At 44.4% G+C, this 24305-nt stretch overlaps 1 protein-coding gene across 4 annotated transcripts in view; it reads left to right on the forward strand.

The window, feature by feature from the left end:
• Nucleotides 1–333: 333 nt before the first annotated feature.
• The window catches only part of cdc42bpb (CDC42 binding protein kinase beta (DMPK-like)), a gene marked incomplete in the record, with an annotated part of 29498 nt that continues 5526 nt past the window's right edge, over nt 334–24305 (forward strand). The window contains 35 exon segments of one of the 4 annotated variants that reach the window (XM_024291276.2): nt 334–1516; nt 6368–6459; nt 8191–8274; nt 8349–8444; nt 10737–10885; nt 12229–12322; nt 12394–12594; nt 12824–13072; nt 13669–13897; nt 13976–14083; nt 14171–14304; nt 14535–14777; nt 16501–16611; nt 16683–16927; nt 17219–17324; nt 17395–17519; nt 17957–18062; nt 18170–18318; nt 18395–18492; nt 19500–19579; nt 19705–19740; nt 19932–20000; nt 20077–20148; nt 20223–20328; nt 20425–20561; nt 21280–21419; nt 21492–21573; nt 21646–21862; nt 21938–22000; nt 22074–22315; nt 22451–22805; nt 22885–22982; nt 23047–23131; nt 23208–23325; nt 24154–24271. In XM_024291276.2, the coding sequence (XP_024147044.1) occupies nt 1348–1516; nt 6368–6459; nt 8191–8274; nt 8349–8444; nt 10737–10885; nt 12229–12322; nt 12394–12594; nt 12824–13072; nt 13669–13897; nt 13976–14083; nt 14171–14304; nt 14535–14777; nt 16501–16611; nt 16683–16927; nt 17219–17324; nt 17395–17519; nt 17957–18062; nt 18170–18318; nt 18395–18492; nt 19500–19579; nt 19705–19740; nt 19932–20000; nt 20077–20148; nt 20223–20328; nt 20425–20561; nt 21280–21419; nt 21492–21573; nt 21646–21862; nt 21938–22000; nt 22074–22315; nt 22451–22805; nt 22885–22982; nt 23047–23131; nt 23208–23325; nt 24154–24271 (4806 nt within the window). 4 annotated transcript variants of the gene reach the window in all.

A 24305-nucleotide genomic window follows, 5' to 3' on the forward strand; every position in this document is an offset into this window, starting at 1 on the left:
TGCCTATAGGTGGGAAATGTTACTGTGCAAATTGCACAAATTGCCCTTTGTGGCTCAAAAGTCTAAAAGTTTGCCCATCCCTTTTGTTCCTAAGACACTGCCCTGTCGTTATTTGTATAAATATCCAACTTCATATTGAGATCTGAAGCATCTAATGTGTTTCTTTAAAGTGCTCCTTTCATTTTTGTGAGCAGTATATATATATATATATATATGTATATATATGTGTATGTATATATATATGATATTATTAAAATAATTATTCTTTAGTCTATGTTTTTTACAGGGGTGTCCACTCTTAACTTCTGTCAATCAAATGTCGGCGTCATCGTTTGGGAGCGTTTCCGATGCAGGAAGGCGGGGCTTCCGAGTTCCTCTGGGATGAGTCACATCCGTGCGCAGCCGCACGTGAAGTTCCCAGAACGGGAGCTGACCCTTCAGAATAAAAACCAGAGGAGAAGATGAAGTCCAACGAGTTTTTTCTGTCACACAGCTGAACGCGGACGTCTTATTGACGTGGTTGTATCATGACAGGATTTTAAGACTAAATCCTTTATTTATCCACTTTTTCCGTTTATCATGGATGAAGCCTACCTCGTCCTTCAAAGGAACTCATGAGTAAAAAAAAAAAACCCTTATTATCAAACCAGTGTGTGAATTAGCAATAAATGAAAATATAAAAAAATAGGAACGCATGTGAAAGAAGAAAAATAAAAACTTTGGATAGTTTTGAGACATGTTTTATTTGTATTAATTTGCTCAAAAAAGTGGGACGACTTTTAATGTGAAGGCCGCTGGAACGGAAGCGGGGTTGGAGTTGTGGAGCTTGTCCTGGCTCATCCGACCTGGATTCAGCCATATTCCTACTGATCAACTACACCGGTAGCAGCTTCGAACTCTCAAAATTTCGCCTGTAATCCGTCGGTGTTTTATCTCTCGGAGTTTACGGACATTCAGATACCACCGGGTCTGGTTCCGAAGCCTCAGACCCATTTCCCGGGATGGTACACCGAGCGGCTAACATGGAAGAGCGGCGGCACCTCTGAGATTCGACGCTCTTTCCAACGTCCTGATTTCTGGGAGGAAAGTCTCGTTTGATCGGATTAAAGCCGATGCGGAGGCGGCACGCGCGCAGGCCCGCTGCCTGTTTGGCTCACGGAGATTTGCGGCTCGGGTAACCGGCGGACACGCTCTGAAGTGGCAGCAACCCGGAGCAAAATGTCGGGAATGCTTTTCCTAAGCTAACGAGCTAGCTGCTGCTAGCAGCCTCGACAGGAAGCGGCGCACACGGACGCAGCGGCGGCGGCCGGACTTTCGGGGGACAGCGGGCGGTAGTCCTCGGCCAGGATGTCGGCTCAGGAGCGCCTGGCGCGGCTGGAGGAGCTGCTGCTGGAGCGGAGGGCGGCGGGATGCCTCAGTGTGGAGGCGCTGCTGGATCTGCTCATCTGCCTTTACAGCGAGTGCTCCAGCTGCCCGTTAAAGAGGGAGAAGCACGTCACCGACTTCCTGCAGTGGGGTAAGGACCGGGCCCTCCCGCCTCGGGACCCGGGAAGGCTCTTACACCTGAGCCGGAAACTTGTTTTTGACCCCTCCCTGAGGGAGCGGCGAGTTGCAGCAACTCTGAAAGCAGAGCGGCAGTTTGGCCGGCCCAGTTTGGCAGTTCTGACCCGGTTTAGTGTGACCTGGTTTCTCTAATCCTGTCACAGCGGGTTCTGGAGAGCTGGATCTTTTCAGTCTTTCCTCCCTGATCCTGATCCAGCGGTTGGAGATAGATGAGCTCAGATGTGGGTGGGGTCAGAACTGGTCCTGTAAGTCTGATTCCAGTCTGACCCATAGAACGGGTCAGTGCTCTGCCTCTTGGCAGTCTGCCTCATCTGGACTCACCAGTTCAGGAGGGAGGGGGGATTCAGGATTCAGATCAGGGCTGGGAATCACCTCACAATACAATGATATCGTGATACGATATCATCGTATTACGATAATTGGTAAAAAAAAAAAAAATCGTCTCTAATAACTCACATTATGTAGAAGAACACATATTTTTGAGAAATTATATCCCCATTTATTTTCTTTTAGCTTGAACACAATCATAATAGTCAACTTGTCTTATTATGTGCACAAATAATAAATACTTTAGTGCAAATCTGTAATACTGGAGCTATGTCCGAATTCCCCCCTAATCACTATATAGTTCGTTCGGCATTTTCTACTGATGTCCAAATCTACTAATTCCAAAATCAAGTGCACTAGAAATTTCCCAGAAGTCTTTGCAAAAAAATAGCGTGCATTGATGCTCACTAGATTAGTGAAAATAGACCACATTGCATTGCGGTTGAACAATTTTGACCAAAATATGTGTTTATTTTAATAAAGCATCCACATTTTCACCATCAGAACCCAATGGAGTCGTAAAAAAACGTTGTGAAATCTTCGCATTTATTCGATTTTTAATTTGTGAAATTGGTGACGTCGTGAAGTAGTGAGCATTGTGTCCAAATTTCCTTTTAAATACAGGGCAGTATAGTCCCGCACTATAGTTTTTTAGTAGTAAGCAATTAGTGAGGAATTTTTTACACAACCTATGTCTTTGACAAGCATTGACACAAATTTAATAGGAATTATCTGTAAAATTCACTGTTAACAATAGTAAATATTAACAGCAGTGCCACTACTTAGCGCAAAATTTTTGTAAACAACAGAACAAACATTAAATAATTCAAGTAGCTGCTAGACACATTGGTTCCCACAACAGCCAGGAAACATGCGCCCCTATCTACCTTCAAAGGAATGCTTTACCAAAAGGTGATAAAAATAACATTTTACAGCCTCTTCAAACAAAAATTAAAGATCAATACTTAGTGAGAACCCGTTGAGAATCAATCGCAGGACTAAATATCTTAATATATTGCAATTACGGGTGTGCCAAAATGTGGACATTTCATTATATGGCAATATTTAGTCCTGCGGTTGATTCTCGATGGATTCTCACCAAAGTATTGATCTTTAATTTTTGTTTGAAGAGACTGTAAAACATTATACCATATTTTCTGGAGTATAAGTTGCAGTTTTTTCATAGTTTAGCCAGGGGTGCGACTTATACTCAGGAGCGACTTATTTGTGTGTTTTTTTTTATTTATTTATTTTTTTTTTTTACATCAAAAGGATTATATATTTGTTATTTTCCCAGTAAACATCAATTGTCCTCTAGCGGTTGTTTTCTCTTCCACCCGTTAGAGGGCGCTGCATCCAAAGTATTTTCCACTGACAGCAGCAGAACAAGTGTCGTCCAAAACAAACATGGAGGAGAATCTGACTGTTTTCCTTTTAAACTTTTATATTTTTTTATACAGATCAAAAGATTAGAATTCTTGTATTTCTTTCTTTAACTTTTTTTTTCTTTAGCTTCGCTGGGGTTGGCTGATGTATTTATTTATTTTTTTCTGAAACGTCAAACTTTTCTCCTAAAGTGCGACTTATATATGGTTTTCTTCTTGATGAGAATTTTTTTTCTCTTGCGACTTATACTCTTATACTTTTGTTCTGTTTACAACAATTTAGCTCAAAGTAGTGGCACTTCTGTTCATGTTTACTGTTGTTAACTCTGAATTTTACAGATAGTTCAAATTCTATTGGTTCAGTGCTTTTCAAAGACATAGTTTTACTGGTTTCAGAAATGTTGCACAAAATGTCTATTATTTGTTGCACAATATAAGACACAAGTTGTGTATTATGATTGTGTTCAAGCTAAAATTTAAATGGGGATACAGTTTCCCCAAAATTATGTGTTATTCTATATAACAGGGGTCACCAACACGTCGCCCGCGGGTGCCAGGTCGCCCGCGAGCACCTCATAAGTCGCCCGCAGGTCTCTTCTAAAAATAGCACAACTCACTTGTGAGCTGCTCGAAAATTTTATCTTATTGTGATGCAATTTTTTTTTAATCACACCTGCCTTTATATAAAGAATTAAAAGTTAAAACATCTTAAAAATACATGTTCATTATTTCTGAAGCCAAAAACGGCCTATCCCACTTTTTCTTTTTTAAAATCGTTTTCTCCTTAACGAGATAATCAACAGTCGCATTTCCATTAACTCTGAAATTTCGCAAATTGGAATTGGGATAGTAAATTCTCCTAATGGAAACACCACAATTTCGAAAAAACTGGCATTTTTCGAAAAAAAAAGTTTTTGCGCTTAGAGGAGGAAATAGACATTTTTCGCAAAATTGTAATGTAAACACTCTTTTCTAAATAAATGCGCTTCTCGGTATGAAGTGTCTGATCTGAGCGCTGCACAGCCGGCGCACCGAGAGGTCCTGGAGCGTCAAAGCGCTTTAGAAAGTGCGGGTCATACAGAATCGCGCAGCATCTCCTCCTCCTCCTTTCCTTATTGTTTCATCTGCAGACGCACTTTTGCAGCTTGGAGCCTGAAGTCTCATGAGCGCGGGCGCCGTGACAGAAACTTGAATTTATGTTGTGGTGTTTTCAGACAGAAAAAAGGTCCAGATGCTTATTTGTTAGAATGATTTTTCTTTTAACCACTGAACAGACTTCTCTCTCTTTTCTTAGTCGAGCTGCGCTGCACGCCCGCCCCAGACAGAGCTGTGACGTCACCCACACGCTCCCTTTTAGTGAATCAAATAAAAATAAAAAAATACTTGTTCTCCTTCATCGCCGTGTTTTTAATGACTTGTCACGTGAGTTGGTTTGTGCATTATCGCAAAATTATGATTTAATGGAAACAGTGTCATTTCCAAACAGTTTTTTTTAATTCCTAGAATTTACATAAAGTTTTGCGCAAATGTGTAACGGAAACGCAGCTAATAACAAAGAATGAGGCGTCCCCTTCTCCCTTTCCCACATCGAGACACCGAGAATATTTGATTATTAGTTATCTTTAATGGAAACACAGTTTGAAAAAAAAAAAACTCGCATTTTTCGAAAAAAGTTTTTGCGCGTAGAGGAGCTGGTTTTGGGGGCGTATTGAAATGGATGGACATTTTTCACAGAACTGTAATGGAAATTGACTTTTTTGTAATTAAATGCGCTGCTGAAGTGTCTGTCTGAGTACAGCACAGTGGGCGCCATGAGAGATCAGCGTCACAGCTGATCGTGCATCTCCTCTGTAAAATCAATAACCAAGATTTCCTCATCGCGTCATCTGTAGCCGACCTTCTGCAGCTGGCACCCTGAATACTTGTTCTGGACATTCTTTTACATTCCACTGAACAGACTTCTGACTTGCATCTGAGACTGTCAGTGGACTCGCTGCGCGAGCCAGTGCGGGACGCGCGCACCACACTGCCTTGATGTCACTCAAATGCTCCTTTTTAGTGAATCAAATAAAAAAAACACACACACATCGCCGTGTTTATAATGACTTATCGCATGAGTTGGTTTCTGTTTTATCTCATAATTATGAAACCGTATCATTGCGAGACTGTTTTTTTCTAAATTCCTAGAATTTGGTTAAAGTTTCATGCGTAATGGAAACAAAACCCAGAGCTGCTGAGTGTCTCTGAATGGTGCGTTCACTGAGCCCTGGATATCGGCAGCAAAACGAAGCAGTTTATCAGAGAAAACACAGAACACCGGCACTGATCCGGATATAATCGATTGATTAAATATTGTCGACGTTTTCTCTGAAAAACTGATTTGTTTTGCTGCAGATTGTATAAAAATGACAAAGTTTGTAGCAGACTGAGTTGGGCCGAGTGGCTGTGCGCTTATGTCCAGAGCTCAGTGAACGCACCATGCGCAGATTCTTGTCTGCTGTGGGATCTGTCAATACACCTGTTCAGAGGTTTAAGGAAAATAAAGGGACGGGTGCACTAGACTGAATTAAAGCATCTGAGGAGCGTAGATCCACTAATAATAGTTATAATTAATTAATAATTAATAAGTTATAATTTTGTTAAAAACATTGCATTTGGTTATTACCTCAAAATGTGACAAGATCTGTTGAGATTAATAAAGTTCTGAATATTGATATCTGTTTCCTAGCTTGTTGTCATTATTGATAATTATGCTAAGGAATCAGTGTCTTCACATAGAGAAGTATCATTATTCATTATTAATAATGTAGAACTAAAGGCAAACTAAGCAAATGTATTATTTCAAACTGGTAGCCCTTCGTATGATTTAGTACCAATGAAGTAGCCCACAGTTTCAAAAAGGTTGGTGACCCCTGCTATATAATGTGAGTTATTAGAGACGATTTTTAGCAATTATTGCAATATTATCAATATTGTGACACATGTATCGCATCATATCGTAAGGTACCCAGTGTTTTCTAGCCCTAATCGCAATATCAATATTTTGGCACACCTGTTCCAGACTGACCCGTTTGTTTCCTGTGTGTCTGCAGTGAAGCCCTTCACCACCGCCGTGAGGGACATGAGGCTGCACAGGGACGACTTTGAGATGCTGAAGGTGATTGGTCGAGGAGCTTTTGGAGAGGTAAGAATCGCTTTTGACCCCACCGCTCTTCTTCTTGGATAGTGTTTGCAGGACAATACTACCTGATAGAAGACAGCACTGCACTGCAAAATAAAACTTCACAGATGGAATTTTTGAACTTGGAGTCAAACCTTTGAATAAGCTGAACTTAAAAAAGGCAGTTCATTGACAGACAACATCTGAATCTCCTATGGGCAACCTTCACTTGTGTCCTCCATCGGGGCTCTACGGCTGATTCACAGCTTCTGTGACGTGTAGACTTTAATCGTGGTTTATTTTATGGGGTTAAATCAGGATCATCTTAAAGTGAACAAAAAAACAGATTGATCTCTTGTTTTCAGTTTCAATTCAGAGTTTTCACTGCCGAGCTGATCCTAATTTTCACATGGGGGCAGCGCTTTGAGCTCACCGGCTACCGAAAATGCATCCCATGATTCCCAAAGAGGTAATGGTGATGACATCTTTTCTGCTGCAGAGCGTTGTCTGTTTTTGTCTCCGCCGTCGCCCACTCCGATCAAACTTGGGGAGACCAGTATCACGACTGTGCAGTTTGCCCTCAATAATATCGCGGTTCACCTTTCACAGTCTCGCAGTTTGGTGGATTTGTTTCATCTTTGCTGTTGATCTTGTCCATCAAACTCCTCTTTGGCGTTTTTCACACAGACTTGCAGCTTGGCAGCCTTACATAAATCCTCATCGTGATCAGATCCTTGTTTTCATCCTAATGCTAGAATTATTTTTCTATGAAAGTTTGAACCGTGAGAGTTAAAAATGAAAAGTGTGAAAAATATTCTGAGAAAAGTGTAGAAAATGTGCAGCAAGGTGCTTAAAGCCCCGCCCCCATGTAAAATTAAGATCAGCTCAGCAGCAAAAACCTAAAGATCTGAATTGAAAGTGAAAACAAAGAACTGAAAGCAAAGAATGAAAAACAAAAAAGGAAAGTTCAAAATACAAATAAACATCTTTTTTTTTTAATCGAAAACAGTTTTTTTATTCAAGTTTAAAATGTACATTTTATTTTTACAAATTTTCTATATTTTTTTTCCGATTTTCAATCTTATTTTTCAAATGTGCAATTTTATTTTTTTAAATTTTCAAAAATTCCTTTAAGTTTTCAATATGTATTATTGAGTTTAAAACTGCTTTCAAATGTTCATTTTATTTTTCTCTTCTATTCATTCACTTTAAGCTGATCCTGATTTGACCCCATATTGTTTTTCCTGGATGTCGTTCTGTGGACTTGCATAGGATCTTCCACAATATTTCTGTCTTCAGTTTTTGAGTCTGTGTGACCGTCTGTGTGACGTCTTCTTTGGGTTCCTGTTTGAGTGCAGAAGCTCCTGATTCAAACTTTCCTGTTTTAGCCTTTTTATGCTGACTCATGGTTGAAGAACGTCACTAATACGGGGACGTTTTTCTCAAGCTAACCGAGTTGCATTGAGTGACAGCAGAAAATCATGTAATGTTTTCCATGCTTTCTATGCTCCATTAGCTCAGACTAATGAGTTTACGGTCCCCGTTTGGTTGGTTCCCATCCATCCATTATTCTCGTTTGGGCCTCGTCTGGATCAGGAGTACTGAAGTCACCTCCCCCAGCTCTTGTAGGAGGACGCTGAGGCATCCTAAATGAGAGATGCGATTGCTCTAACATGAACTAAGAAGATGCTTTTCTGACCACACCAAATTTCCCGCCTCTTCCTTCTTCAATGGTAACGTCTGGCCCTCGTTCAGGTTGCCGTGGTGAAGATGAAGAACACAGAGAGGGTTTATGCCATGAAGATTCTGAACAAGTGGGAAATGCTGAAGAGAGCTGAGGTGGGTCCACCTTTGTCAAGTAACTGAGTCGCGGTGGCGCTGGGAATATGTTGGTTGACTGGTCATGTTTGCAGACGGCGTGTTTCCGCGAAGAGCGAGATGTTTTGGTGAAAGGAGACAGCCAGTGGATCACCAGTCTGCATTATGCCTTCCAGGATGACAACTACTTGGTGAGAACGCTTGACGAAAGCTTTAGTCGATAGTTCATGTATGTCTTGGTGGTTTCACATTCACATTTCCTCTCTGTGTGTTCACCTGTAGGGCAGGTATCACTGCCTAAACACTGAGCGTAGAAGAAAAGCATCGAGAATAGAAATTCCTATAAAAACTCAATCTGATGATAATCTTTTTTGTGTATTTTTAACATGTTCATGTCTCATTTTCTCATGATAGAGGTAATATATATATAAAATAAATTAAGATTAATATAGCATTTCTAAGTTTTTCTTTTTTCAAATCATATGAAAAGCTTCTGGATGTGAAATAGCATGTCCAAAAAGTCCATTCTGATGCATTCACTTACAGTTGAATAGATCCATGAACATCTTTGTTTGTCCTTGTCTGATCTGGAATCTGGATCTAAACGACTGGATAGCTCTGATATTGCTCCCCATATTTGTTGCACCGCTATTGTTAGCTTGGGGTTGTGAGGGGCTGTAAGATGATGGGAGAGAGTGTAAACTAGGTGTGTAACAGATCATGAAACTCACATCATCAGATCATTTTTCAGATCAGTAAAAAGTAAAAAAAAAAAATAGAAAAAAACAAGAAGATAAAAGCCTAAAATTACTTTTTGGAAAAGCTCTAAGATATAAGATAACACGCATAAAGTACTTCAAAGCATAAATAAACACACACATCTTTGAATTTTGAACTTAAACAAAAATGTAAAAAAAATTAGTTTCTGGTTACATTTACATGTCTGGAGACCAAATCGACAAAAACTGAGAGAAAAGAATGTTTATTCTTAAAAACATTCCTAAAAAGCAAATTTCCCTTGCCCCCCCCCCCCCAACCCAAACTTACATTTGAAATTAAGAAGTTAAAATTAAACTTTCAAGATTTATTGGTATTAATTGTAGCATTTAAACTAGCTGTGGGAACATGTAAATATTTCAAATAATAATTATTATCTGATCCTTTTGGCTTGCCATACAGCCTTCCACTGACTCTACGTACACGTGTGGGCTGAACCTTGGTTAGTGATCCGTACGTATCAGTGATCCGTTTCACCCTTAAGGTGCATTCACACCGAACGCAATTTCCAGTGGAGGCGCCCAGTATCAATGTTAAGCCAATGGAACAGACACAACATGAGGCGATCTGAAGTCCTGTGGCGCGATTTGAGTGATCGGCGCTGCGCAAACGTCTCAGTATGAGCAACAAGGCGCAAACAAAATTTAAATATCTGAAATCGGACAGGTAGTCACATCTGCCAATCAGGATCTCAGCTTTGGGCATAGAATACTAGTCTAAAGCGACCAGTTTTGTCCTGAAGTTTCATCTTTTTCATTTACCTGTTGGAGCAGCAGGTTTGCAGAGGTCATCTGGCTACTTTGGGGCGAAATACACTCTGGACAGATAACCAGCTTTCACTTTCGTAGCGAACTCACTCACTCGATATGCCGGCAGACAGAGAGCCGCTGCGGGGTGTGGAGGCTGCCGGCTCAGGCCTTATTGAGACATAAAAAGAAGGAAAAAGGTCTCCTATTTTTTTTTTTCTTTCAGGTTAATACAAGACAGAGAGCCTTCAAGCTAAGACAGAGACACAGAAACACAGTGGAAGCGGCTGTCATACAGAAACAGCCCCCTGTACCGAGAAAATCTTTTACTAATAATCATATAAACCCAAACATGGAGACATGATTACTGATGTTTTGGTAGAACTCTTCACAATAAATCGACCTGACTTATTCCTCAACATCATCTGTGTCTTCATACATTCTAAGGGAGATATCCACAGACACCGTTCCTTATAGTGATCATCCTAAAAACATTAGCTCCTCCCTCATGCGGCCGTGGCGTCAAGCTCATTTTTGGACAGGCAATGAGCAGCGAATTTTCGTCCGACAAAAGAGGGGCGGGGCACAAAAATTTGTCGTGCGAATTACGTTTGGTGTGAATGCACCTTTAGTGTAAATAAAAGGAGGCGGGGTTATTCTGTACAGTCTCGCCCACAACCCGAGCACAACCTGCTGCCGCTCTGGAGAAACTATGTCCTTTATCAAATTTTGGCTAATATCAGTACAGTCATAATTAAAAGACCACTGAGAAGAACCCTGTTACAATGTATCTAAAGATAATCTGAGTGGGAGCTGCTCTCCTCAGTTGTTTCCTAGTGAATCATCCACCTCCATCTAATTCTGTCCTCACCCCCCCCAGTGACATCAACCACCTTCATCCAAAACCCTCTGTCAGTGCTGCCGTTTGTGTAAACATGGTGTCTCTGTGTGTGCTTGCAGTATCTGGTCATGGACTACTACGTGGGCGGGGACCTCCTGACTCTGCTCAGTAAGTTCGAGGATCGTCTCCCAGAAGACATGTCAAAGTTCTACGTGGCGGAGATGGTCCTCGCCATCCACTCCATTCATCAGCAGCACTACGTTCACAGGTACACCAGGTTTGCAGGTGAACAGACTAAGATGGTTACCATGGTAGCACGTAGAAGGCTGTGTGAGGATCACATGACTAATTCTTTGCTGAGCAAGGGTGAGAGGCAGGAAGCCAGCATCTAGTGCAGCAGCGCTTACAGGAAAATGTAGTATAGGCACTCCCTTCCTGAAGCAGCTTGCATGGTTATCAAACTGATATGAAACATTTGCTGCTTTGCACAAAACGACATCTGAAGTTAACCTGTTTGTGTAATGATTTGGAGATTTATTATATTTATTAGGATTAGTTTAAAACTGAGCTTGAAAATCAATCTTTTCTTGGTATGTTTAATGTTTTTGATATGTGGTAATTTTTTTTAAGTGTGATGGAACTGAAGAAAATAAATAGTGCAGATAATGAAAACAAATGTTGGTTTTGAGCCGACATACATAACAAGTATCTGAAAGAATGGGATCTATGTCATGGTGAAACAATTATACTGATGATTTTCTAGGGCTGGGAGATAAAACGATAATTGATATTAATGTCATATTAGTAACAATTAAATATTTATTTTTCTCGATGGGAATAAGAGGTTACACGATAGCGGAGTAGAGGTTACACGATAGCGGAGAAGAGATTTCACGATAGCGGAGAAGAGGTTTCACGATAGCGGAGAAGAGGTTTCACGATAGCGGAGTAGATGTTTCATGATTGCGGAGTAGATGTTTCACAATTGCGGAGTAGAGGTTTCACGATTGCGGATTAGAGGTTTCACGATTGCGGAGTAGAGGTTTCACGATTGCGGAGTAGAGGTTTCACGATAGCAGAGAAGAGGTTTCACTAGCGTGGGGAAGAGGTTTTACGATAGTCGAGAAGAGGTTTCATGAGAGTGGAGTAGAGGTTTCACGATAGCGGAATAGAGGTTTCACGAGAGCGGAGAAGAGGTTTCACGATTGCGGAGAAGAGGTTTCACGATTGCGGAGAAGAGGTTTCACGATTGCTGATTAGAGGTTTCACGATTGCGGAGTAGAGGTTTCACGATAGCGAAGAAGAGGTTTCACGATAGCGGAGAAGAGGTTTCACGATAGCGGAGTAGAGGTTTCACGATAGCGGAATAGAGGTTTCACGATAGCGGAGAAGAGGTTTCACGATTGCGGAGAAGAGGTTTCACGATTGCGGAGAAGAGGTTTCACGATTGCGGAGTAGAGGTTTCACGATTGCGGAGTAGAGGTTTCACGATAGCGGAGAAGAGGTTTCACGATAGCGGAGAACCTGCACCCGTGAAACCTCTTATATACGCTTGAGGGAGACTTTTGGCTGAAATTTGAAGCCATATCTGTTTCTCTCGGGTTTGTGCAGAGACATCAAACCAGACAACATCCTGCTCGATGTGAACGGTCACATCCGACTGGCAGACTTCGGGTCGTGTCTGCACATGATGGAGGATGGCATGGTAACACACTCTCCAGTCTTGTCTGATTGGTGCATCTCTAGTTGTTGTGCCTAAACTTGTGACCGATGCAGGTGCAGTCCTCGGTGGCAGTGGGCACCCCGGATTACATCTCCCCAGAGATCCTGCAGGCGATGGAGGACGGGATGGGTCGTTACGGCCCTGAGTGTGACTGGTGGTCTCTGGGAGTCTGCATGTATGAGATGCTTTTTGGAGAGACACCTTTCTATGCTGAGTCGCTGGTGGAAACTTATGGAAAGATCATGAATCACGAGGTGAGACGGCTCCTGTAAGCAGTTCAAAGATGATAAATATTCTCATTGATGCCAGCATTTCTGAAGCTTCATTTCTTGTCCTCAGCTGCTGTTTCCAGGTTATCTCTCTCCAGACTCTCGTCCTACTTTCTAAATTTGAATGTGTCCCCTGTTGGACAGACAGCCTGCTCTCCATTTCTGCCATCAGCTCCCGTCTCCCTCTAAAAGCTGCTTTATTTCATGCTTCCAGGAGCGCTTCCAGTTTCCCTCTCATGTGAGTGACGTGTCAGAGGAGGCCCGGGATCTGATCCAGAGGCTTATCTGCTCCAGGGAGCGTCGCCTCGGTCTGAATGGGATCTCAGACTTCAAGAGCCACCCGTTCTTCAAAGGGATTGACTGGGACAACATCCGCTCCATGGAGGCGCCCTACATACCGGAGGTGTCTTCCCCCACAGACACCTCCAACTTTGATGTGGATGATGATGTTTTGAAGAACCCGGTGAGGACGGAGCTTCGTACCGCCAGCGTTTAGCCCCCTCCCTTACATTATACCTAGTGTCTGGAACCTTTTTAAAGAGTTATTTGGGTTGATTTTTTGCTGACCACAACCCAGCAGGAGCCACAGTCTTAGCTCACCCTTCAGACCAGGGGTGTCAAACTCAATCGCTCAGGGGGTCAAAATCCAAAACACACCTTCGGTCGCAAGCCGAACAGGATAAACATTTATTGATTTGACATTGATTTAGGGTGTGGTTTCTCTTTAAAGGGGCACCTAAAATACTTCAGTTTGTTCAAAAATCTGCCAAATAACCCTAAAATATGAATTTTGATTGTGCTTACTGATCACAAATCTGTCAAAATGTTGGAGCTTGACTTTCTCAAACTGCTCAACAAACTGCTTTATGGATTATTGGAACATGATGGGTAGTACCACTGTCGGTTATACTGTTCTTGTTCATGCATAGAATAGTTTACTTTTTTATTTTTGCTTTACGTCTTATTTTTTACTTTATTTACTATTTAAATTTAAAAACTATTCTTTTGGCTCCGGAGCCTCAGGACTGTACAGATGATCCGGACTCTGTTTCTCTGCAGGACATTGGACCTCCGGTGTCTCACACCGGCTTCAGCGGCCAGCATCTCCCCTTCGTTGGCTTCACCTTCACCACCAACAGCTGCTTCTCTGACCGCTGCTCCATTAGCAAGGCAGCACAGGGCGTCCTGCAGAAGGAGGGGGAAGGTCAAGGCCGGGACGTGGAGTCCTTTGAAAGGAGGATCCGGTGCCTGGAGCAGGAAAAACAGGACCTGAACCGGCGGCTGCAAGGTGGGAGCGACTTCTGCATCATCCCAGTCCAGAACGGACTGTGGCTCTAACCCACTGCCTCTGTTCTTGAACCTGCAGAGTCCACCCTCGCTCTGCAGGCGCCGTCTCGAGGAGGAACTCTATCTCGAGACAAAGAAATCAAGAAGTTGAATGAGGAGATCGACCGCCTCAAGAAGAAGCTGGCAGGTCAATCAAATTTGGTTGCAGCATCACATACACATCTGTGAGGTCTTGTTCGTCGTGTATTTAAACCCCGCCTCTGCCGTGGTGCAGACTCTGATAGGCTGGAACACCAGCTGGAGGAGGCAGTTACCCTCAGACAGGACTACGAGAGCTCCGCCTCCAAACTGAAGACTCTGGAAAAGCAGGTGAAGGCTTTGAGACAAGAGAAGGAGGATGTCCACAAGGTAATCTGGGTTCTCTTAGCACTAGTACACCCTAAAACTGTAGCACAGAGCTTCCCAATCCTGGTCCTCGACATCTTCCACCCTGCCAGTTTTCCTGCTCTCTCTGGACTTCTTGCTGCTGATTACCTGGATCAGGTGTCAGTCAGGATGAGGAGTAGATCTCAAGGACCCGCATTGGGAATCACTACGATCTGGACATATCCTCATCCGCTCTGTTCCTCCCTGAGCAGCAGCTGGCTGACTCCCTGGAGCGGATGAGGAGCCTGACGAAGGAGCTGAAGGATGCGCACTCCCAGAGGAAGCTGGCCCTGCAGGAGTACTCCGAGCTGTCGGAGAGGATGGCTGAATTGCGCTCCTCCAAGCAGAGACTGTCTCGCCAGCTCCGGGACAAAGAGGAGGAGGCGGATGGGCTCCTGCAAAAGATGGATGGCATGAGGCAGGAGATGCGCAAGATGGAAAAGAACCGCAAGGAGGTGAGATTTCTCCAGTCACTTCAGATTCTCTGTCTCCTCAGAGCGATGGAGACTCTTTATTTGAAAAGACAAACAGTTCCTCTGTGCCAAAGGCTCCAAAGAAGACTGTAGTTTGACCTCAGAGCTGGAGTGAAGAATCCCTGTCATGGTGCATTACTCTTTTATGGCCACAAGGAGGCAGCACACACCACTGCTCTGCTTCAAAGCTTTTCTGGAGGTCCAGGAAACCTTTAGAATGATTTAACCGGTTCTTGTGTTCTTGTGTGTGCTTAATGCGCAATTCTTTATTTCTCTATGCGTAATACTTGTGAGCTTAATTCTTTATTCGTGCATAAATTAGGATTTGTGTGAGTGTAAGTCTTGATTTGTGCAAAAACATTCTTGATGTGTGTGCGTAATTCTTGATTTGTGCGTGTGGAATTTTTCATTTGTGCGTTTGTAATTCTGGGTTTGTGCGTAAATTAGAATCCGTGGGAAAATGAGGATTTGTGTGCGCACAATTCTTGATTTGTTAAATGTTTTGTGCATAAATAAAAATTTTACAACAAAAAAAATACAGTTTACACATGCACAAATTCAAATTACAACAGCTTGAAACTAATCACACACACACAAATCTTAAAAATTAAGCACGAATCACTTGTTATGCACACAGGAGTTTTCTTATCAGCCGTTTAAAACTTAGATTGTGAATAATATCTGGTTAAACTGACATTTTCCCAAAACAAATATTCCCAATAATTAATATTAAAAAGATGGGTTGCTTGATCTTATCGGTTACCGATGATTGTCGGCCGATATTGGAGATCATGACGTCACTCCCATAATTTGCCGATAAAATGGACAGATAATTAAACACTCAAACTTGTGTTACTACTTCTCTGCTCACCCCAAAAGTTTCAGCCTTAGCGGCCCGACAACGGCGTGGACGCAGCATGCGGCTCAAAGACGGAGCATTTCTCGCTCTTTCTCTGGCGACACGCACTCACACACACAATTAATACACCATTTATAACCATTTATTTTGCGCATCAGTTTCAAACAAAGCAGTATTTTTTGCACTTTGAGATTAAATTATTTCTTTTGCACGTTATTATATTGGCCCTTATTTGAATGAAGAAATGTCCTGGTACATTGCTATTAAAGTCTTCACATTTGTTCTGACCATTGAAATGCACTTTCTCTATTTACAGATGTATAACAGACTGAAAAATCTAATAGTGTTTATATTACCTGTTCAATTTATTTAAACATGTTCTGTAAATTTGTTGGAATAAATAAGAACCATGCACTCTTACTTTGTACTTGAAAATATTGTTTTCTCAAGTATTATAAAAATATCGGTATCGGCTGCAACAGGCTGGAAAATATCAGATATCGGTTGAAAAAGTCAATATCGTGCATCACTATAAAAAAGTCTAAATAAGCGTTTTAAAATATTTCTTTCTTTAAAAATAAAAATATTTCCCAGAACTATTTTGCTTCCTCTCTGCGGCCCCTCCCCTGACAGCGGCTCCAACACGGGCCTCTGTCCCAAGCACTGGTCACCAGTAACGGAGATAGCAGGCTGCCCTGGACATAATGTATTATATGAGTTACAAGTTAAGAATGCGCATTCATAAATTGGGGTGATACTTATTATTTTCCCATAGTTCTGCTCCTGTGTCCAATGATCTAGCATGCGACCTTCACAATAAGAGCCTTTTTCTGATGTGTTTGGCAGCTGGAGGCGCAGCTGGATGAGGCAAAGGCAGAGGCATCGAAGGAGAGGAAGCTCAGGGAGAACAGCGAGGTTTACTCCAAGCAGCTGGAGACGGAGCTGCAGGGCCTGAAGGTAAGAGGCCGTGTCCACTCACCTGTTGTTCTGACCGGAAAGCAGAAGAAAATGCAGATTTCTGCCTCCAGCACCAGCAGGGTCAGGGCTCTGCTGCCGCCGGAGCCGAGTCCCAGCAGGAACTGCTGCGTCTGAAGGCAGAGCTGGATAAGAAGGTCCTGTTCTACGAGCAGGAGCTCCTGCAGAGAGACCTGGCTCACTCCACGGAGATGAAAAACATGCGCAAAGACCTGCAGGAGTCAGAGGGAGCACAACTGGCTGCCAACAAGGAGCTGCTCCAGCTCCGAGACAAGCTGGACAAAGCCAAGAAGGAGAGGTGAGTCACCTGCTGGTCCTGCTCTGCACTTTCCTTCCAACACTCTGACACCTGTGACTCTCAGTGAACTGAAGCTGCAGAAACATGGCTGCCAATCTGCTTCTTGTCGAGGCAATCAGGCAGATTGATATCTGCAAACCAGAGAAAGAGAATAGGTCACGTTGATGGATCTGGGTGGATAAACACCTCGACACATCTTAAGAAACAATCCATTCCTGATAATACTTCATTGTTAGAGCTGCAGGATTTGGAAAGCCAGCTCAAAGTGACCCCTCGCTTGTGTTTCTGCAGACAAATCGAGACGGATGAAGCTGTAGCTGCTCTGAAGAAGAAGTATGAGCGCGAGAAGAGCCTGCTGACGGAGGAGAACCGTAAACTCAGTGCAGAGACGGATAAGGTAAGTCCGCGCTCCGGCTGGATGTGGAGCAGCTGTCCGTGCACGTGTGTACCTGTCCTCTCCTCTCCAGTTGTGCTCCTTCGTTGATGACCTGACCGCTCAGAACCGACAGTTGGAAGACGACCTGCAGGATCTGTCCTCCAAGAAGGAGAGCGTGGCTCACTGGGAGGCTCAGATCGCAGAGATCATCCAGTGGTAGGTTGCTTCTCTGATTGCTGGTGGTCAGTCTGTAGCGCTTGCCAGAAATGGTCAGACAATCAAGCAGAGACTCCCCAAAGTTGCACAAGAACATTTTTCCAGATTTTGGAAATTGGTACACACAAAAGGCGCGCCAGATTATTAGATGCAAGGACGATTTTTGAAAAAAGTTTAGGCTTTTATTTGCGCCTTACAGTGTAGAAAAAACGGTAATAGTATTCAGTGAATACCCCTCAAGTTTAAAGACAGCTTTTTAGGCATGATTGATCAGGCCATATTGAGACATTTAATGTTCTCGTAACAATTGAGTCTTCGCAAATGGCTGCCATTGTAGATTTTTCTAGCGGCTAACGTGGTTTTCTGATTGAAATTTGGTGTTTGTACCACAAAATTTGTCTGAAATATCAACCTGATCGTTTCTTCTGTTGGTTCAGGGTCAGTGATGAGAAGGATGCTCGAGGTTACCTGCAGGCTCTGGCTACCAAGATGACAGAGGAGCTGGAAACCCTCCGCAGCTCCAGTCTGGGATCCAGACCTCTGGTAAGAACCGGCACAGTGGTGGTTTAGTGTTACCCTCGCATGATTGTCTCTAACGCCATGAGCTGCAGGGTGCTGACCATGTTTCTGTGGCCCCGCCCCCATGGCAGGACCCGCTGTGGAAGGTGAGGCGCAGCCAGAAGCTGGACATGTCAGCTCGTCTGGAGCTGCAGTCTGCCCTGGAAGCTGAGATTCGAGCCAAACAGCTGCTACAGGAGGAGCTGCGCAAAGTTAAAGCTGCCAACATCAACCTGGAGAGGTCAGAGGTCACGCCGCCACACACATCCCCCAACATTTACCTCCATGCTGACATGCGTCTGTCCCTGTGTTTGCAGTAAGCTGAGAGAGTCCGAGGACAGGAGCAAGGAGGTGGTAGAGCAGATGGAGAACCTGAAGAAGGAGGTGGAGGAGAGCCGTTCTCACCCCGACAAAAGTGAGGGGGGGGGGGGTTCATTCAGTAGAAAACATATCATCTGTTGTTTTCCCAACATCACTACTGAGGGTTTTTGATGCTACTTTGGAGTTTAGCTAGTATTTTAGCAACATGCTAACATTTTTGGCTAATACTGTATGTTATCTACTAAATGATTATTATGCTAATATAAAACTAAGCTAACATTTTTGCAACATGCTCACATTTTTTGCTAATTTGTTATCTACTAAATGTTTTCTACGCTAATTTGGAATTTAGCTAATACTTTAGCAACATGCTAACATTTTTGGCTAATACTGTATGTTATCTACTAAATGATTATTATGCTAATATAAAACTAAGCTAACATTTTAGCAACATGCTCACATTTTTTGCTAATTTGTTATCTACTAAATGTTTTCTACGCTAATTTGGAATTTAGCTAGTGATCTAGCAACATGCTAACATTTTTGGCTAAAATGTTAACTACTAAGGTTTTTTTTTAATACCGATTTGGGATGTAGCTAGTATTTTAGCAACATGCTAACATTTTTGGCTAATATACCATCTACTGAGGGTTTTTTAATACTAATTTGGAATTTAGCTAATGCTAATGTTTTCAGCTAATTTGTTATCTACTGTTGTCTGCTAGGCTACTTTTGAGTTTACCTAATATTTTAGAAACAGGCTAACGTTGTGTGTTTTTTTTTTTAATAATCTGGCATTTACCAAAGATTTTTAGGCTATTTTGGAGTTGAGCTAATAATTTAGCAATATGATAGCTTTTTAGGCTGATTTTGCATCTACTAAAGTTTTTTTGGTTAATTTGAAGTTTATCTAATATTTATACAACACATTACATGTTTTTTGCAAAATTGGCTTGCATTGAGGATTTTAAAGCAAACTACACACCTTTCAAAAATTTAAGCCAATATCAGTGATCTTTCATAGATCTTTAACAACATTTCAGCATTTTGTTCTGCAGAGTTCTGCACAGATCTAAGCCACTGCTCCTCCCTTGTCTGCAGGTCTGAAGCTTCAGGACTTCCAGGACTCCATCTTTGAGTACTTTAACACATCTCCTCTGGCTCCAGACCTCACCTTCAGAGTGAGTTTCTCGTCCGCTGCACCCACCCCCTAATCATGCGACTGCTGTAGTGGTCACATGATGTCCTGCAGGTGTAGGTGTGAGTGTCTGAAACTGCTGTTATTGCTCTTTCTTTTGGCATTGAGGCGTCTGCGTCCTCGCTGCACGCACTCTGGGAGGAGGTAAGCTCAGCTGCCAGGTTACCCACAATCCTCGGGGCCTCACCTCTGCTAGTTTGTCTTTATAAGTAGCGGTCAGATCTAATCTCACTGCTGTAAATGGGGGGACCTTTCCTCTTGATTGAACTCGGCCATCATAAGCCACTTACCGTGGTCCTGAGGAAAAAGACGAGTTTCTCTTCTTTTCCCTACAGACCTCGGACATCGACCCCATTCCTCTGAAACCCGACACCACGCCCTCCTCCCCGCCCGCAGAGCAGGAGGTCTGTTTAAGTTTTCTATGTTTTGAACGTTCTCTTTAAAATAAAAACCTGAACTGTTTTTTGGCTGCTTCAGCAGGAAGGACGCTCAGCTTCAGGACCCATCAGCCCCTCCCCCAGCTCCTATAGCTCTGCCAACACTGTGCCAAAGGTAGGCCCCGCCTCCTCAGGCCTGCCATGCTGTCAGTCCACGCCTGAGCTTTAATGGGTTCTGTGTCATTTCAGCCTAAAGCTCACCAGTTGAGCATCAAGACATTCTCCAGCCCCACCCAGTGCACACACTGCAGCTCCCTGATGGTGGGGCTCATTCGACAGGGCTACGCCTGCGAAGGTACGTCCACGCACAAGCTCTGAATGCAGCTTCTTGTGTGCATGCAGGCAGGAACCAGCGTTAAGTTTAATCGTGTTTGGCTCCCTGTTTCCTCAGTGTGTTCCTTCATCTGCCACGTGTCCTGCAAAGACCACGCCCCCCTGATCTGCCCCATTCCAGCGGAGCAGGCCAAGAGGCCACAGGGCATCGATGTGCAGCGGGGCATCGGCACGGCCTACAGGGGATACGTGAGGGTAGGACATCAGCACCGCTGCACCCACCTCCCACCATCAGAATATGACACAGAACTATTTCTCTACCTTTGGGATTTTTTCCCATTCCTCTTGAAATCAACTAACTAGAGCTGAGAATGATCTGTGGGAGGAGCTCAGGTGGACCTGCGTCATCACAGCATGGCTCCATTAGGACACAGTCAAAGTCCTGAATATTACTTAAATAATATCAATTAATTTATAGAGACGCTAAACAAATGAATATATGCTTTTTATAACCCAGTTGCTTTGAATCAACTACACATAACAGCCATGAAAACATTGTGTTTACAACTTTACTATCAGCGTCTTCCTAACATTGAAGAGTTTTGCGGGACAAAGGCTGTCACAGTCGCTTTATATAGTCGATTTATATCTTTTGTGAATCGATTATTGATCTATTAAGCTTAAATCGATTCAAATTGATTTTTTCAGACTGAAACTTCCTTCTGGATTTTGGGGGAAATGATCGTGTCCAGTCTGAATACAGCCTAAAAATGTCTTCAAACTCTCTGTTGATTTATCTTAAAATATTTTATTATCTGTGCTTAACGGTCAAACTATCGATTAATAACAGAGAGGGGTGTGGCAGTAGACGCTTCATGAGAGACTGATCAGATTCACATGTGGATTCAGAAGCTCAGCAAACAGATTTGCGGTCCATGACAGTAACATGACCGCTCTCACCTGCTCTGCTCAGATCCCAAAGCCAAGCGGGGTGAAGAAAGGCTGGCAGCGAGCCTACGCCATCGTCTCTGATTGCAAACTGTTTCTCTACGATGTCCCAGAGGGGAAGTCCACCCAGGCGGGGGTAGTGGCCAGTCTTGTTCTTGACCTCAGGTGAGGGGCGGGGCGTTTGACCTGTGCTGGGTGTGGCTTAGTGTTTCTAACGTGCAGCACTCTCGTGTTTAGGGATGAGGATTTGTCTGTCAGCTCAGTGATGGCGTCTGATGTGATTCACGCCACCCGGAAGGACATCCCCTGCATCTTTAAGGTGGGGTGCCCCCTCCCCCGGTCAGCTGTCCTCTTTCTTTGAATCAAAGTGACGGGTGGTTGTCGTGAGCAGGTTGCGTCCTCGCAGCTGATGTCGCAGCTGTCGTCGGTGTCCCTGCTGGTTCTGGCGGAGAGCGAGGCTGAGAAGAGGAAGTGGGTCCGGATGCTGGAGAGCCTGCAGAGCATCCTGACCAAGAACCAGCTGAAGAGCCAGCAGGTCCATCGGCTGCACGAAGCCTACGACGCCTCGCTGCCCCTCATCAAGACCACGCTGTCCGCCGCCGTGCTCGGTGTGTGACGGCCCTGCAGGGGGGAGTTTGGGACGGCCGGTTCTGTAAAGCTGACTGTGTTCTGTTTTCATGTAGACCGAGAAAGAATCGCTTTGGGAACGGAGGACGGGCTGTTTGTGGTGGAGGTCACCAGAGATGGTGAGACACACCCCCACTGACCCCCCCAGAGTCACAGCCAGGTCGCACTGACTCTCCGCCCCTCTGTTCGCAGTGATCGTCCGCGCCGCTGACTGTAAAAAAGTTCATCAGGTTGACCTGGTCCCAAAGGAGAAGATTATCGCTGTCCTGTGTGGGCGGAACCGCCATGTGCACCTTCATCCCTGGGGGGTTTTGGAGGGGGCTGAGTCCTTTTTTGACATCAAATTAACTGAAACCAAAGGCTGCCAGGCTCTGTGCACTGGTGTGCTGCGGCAGGGAGGCCCCGCCTACCTTCTGGCTGCTGTCAAACGTCAGGTAGAGAGCTGCTTTGGTTTGGTCTAGGGCTGCCACCATTAGTCGACTACTAAAACAATCATTTGTGGCAGCACTAGTTTGGACTGCTTTGCCCCACAGTACATCCTGCTCATGTCGCCCCCTCCCCTCTCCCAGGTCCAGTGCTATGAGATCACCCGAGCAAAGCCGCACCACAAAAAGCAGTGGGAGGTGCAGGCTCCCGGCACAGTGCAGTGGCTGGGGATGGTGCGGGATCGGCTGTGCGTCGGCTACCCCTCCGGCTTTGCTCTTTTGACCCTGCAGGGGGAGTCGTCCCCCATCAGCCTGGTGAGCCCCGCCGACCCCACCCTGGCCTTCCTGGCGCAGCAGCCGCTGGATGCCCTGCACGCCCTGGAGGTCGGCTCGAGTGAGGTGCTGCTCTGCTTCAGCCAGCTCGGCATATACGTGGATGGACAGGGGCGCCGCTCTCGTTCTCAGGAGCTGATGTGGCCCGCCACGCCGCTGGCCTGCTGTACGTCCCTATGACCTGTGTCTTCAGCGGTTCAGCTAACTACTGGTGCTCTACTTACCATCCTCTCTATCTCTCTCAGGCTCAAACTCCTCCCATCTAACAGTTTATAGTGAGTACGGCGTGGACGTGTTCGACGTGCAAACCATGGAGTGGGTGCAGACCATCTCTCTGTGCAAGGTAACCAATGACAGGCAAGCGAGCCTCACTGCGACCGGAAACTCGACTGTGCTCTTGTTCTTAGATCCGACCCCTGAACGTGGAAGGGACGCTAAATCTGCTGAGCTCCGAACCCCCGCGCCTGATTTACTTCAGCAACACCTCATCAGGTAAAAATCACTCCTCATCCATCCTCTGTGCACCCCCACGCCCCAGCTGATGTGTGTCCCACCTGTGTGACCTCAGCGGGTGACCTGACCATCCCAGAGACGTCGGAGCACAGCAGGAAGGCGATGGTTCGAACCCGCAGCAAAAGGAAGTTTCTCTTCAAGGTTCCTGAAGAGGAGCGGCTGCAGCAGAGGAGGTGAGGAGGACACACGGACATGTGACCTGCTGCTGGCTCCGCCTCCAGGGTTTTCTTTAAAGGGGCCATACCATGAAAAACCAACGTTTTGAGCTTTTAAGTGCATTATACTGTTCATTCCTTACGGTAAACAACCCCAAAGTGGTTATTTTTATCTGTTCTCGCATTTCTGAGTAATCCTTTTAGCAGCAGCCCCTCCCATACCCATGAAAACGAGCAGGTCCTCACGTGCTGATGTCACAACGTGAGACAGCCCCTTTCAGGAAGAGTCTGCCCTGCCAGCTCCGCCCCAAGTCTAACACCAACACCCATTTTCTCCGCTGAGTTTATGGTGATTATTGGCAAAGTGTTGTTATTTTAGCATCGACTTGAGAAAAAGGGGTTCTTCTTGTGTCTGATCTGCAGAGATCAGACTGTGGGTCAGGAGTCTAAAGCTCCAAAATATCCATATCCAAACTTCGGAGGTTGTTCGTTTGCATGCGTGGACACACCCGTTTTAGGATGTCTGGGGAAATGGGCGGGACCAACAAGGAGTGAAAGGCGGAGCCTCAGAGATTGAGTCGTTTTACTTCCTAGTACGAAAGGAGTCCACAAAAATGGCTCATATTTCATAAATTATTTGATTTTTAGTGTTCCAACGGTAATATATGGTCATATAGATGGATATAGTTTTACTCTGAAAGACTTGAGAAAATCACAGTATGCCCCCTTTTAGCCCCACAGAGGTTGCTCCAGCATCCACGTTGCGCTCAGCCTTTTTAACTAATTCCAATGGTCTTATTATAGCTATTAAATAAAAAAACTGTGTTTTCGTTGTCTCTGTTTTAGGGAGATGCTGAAGGATCCAGAGTTGCGCTCACGGATGATTTCTAATCCCACTAACTTCAACCACGTGGCTCACATGGGACCAGGAGACGGCATGCAGGTGTTGATGGACCTCCCCCTGGTGAGCGTGCTCGTGCTCCTGTGCTGCTGTTGCA

Source organism: Oryzias melastigma, linkage group LG24 (assembly GCF_002922805.2).
Source record: "Oryzias melastigma strain HK-1 linkage group LG24, ASM292280v2, whole genome shotgun sequence".
Classification (NCBI taxonomy): domain Eukaryota; kingdom Metazoa; phylum Chordata; class Actinopteri; order Beloniformes; family Adrianichthyidae; genus Oryzias; species Oryzias melastigma.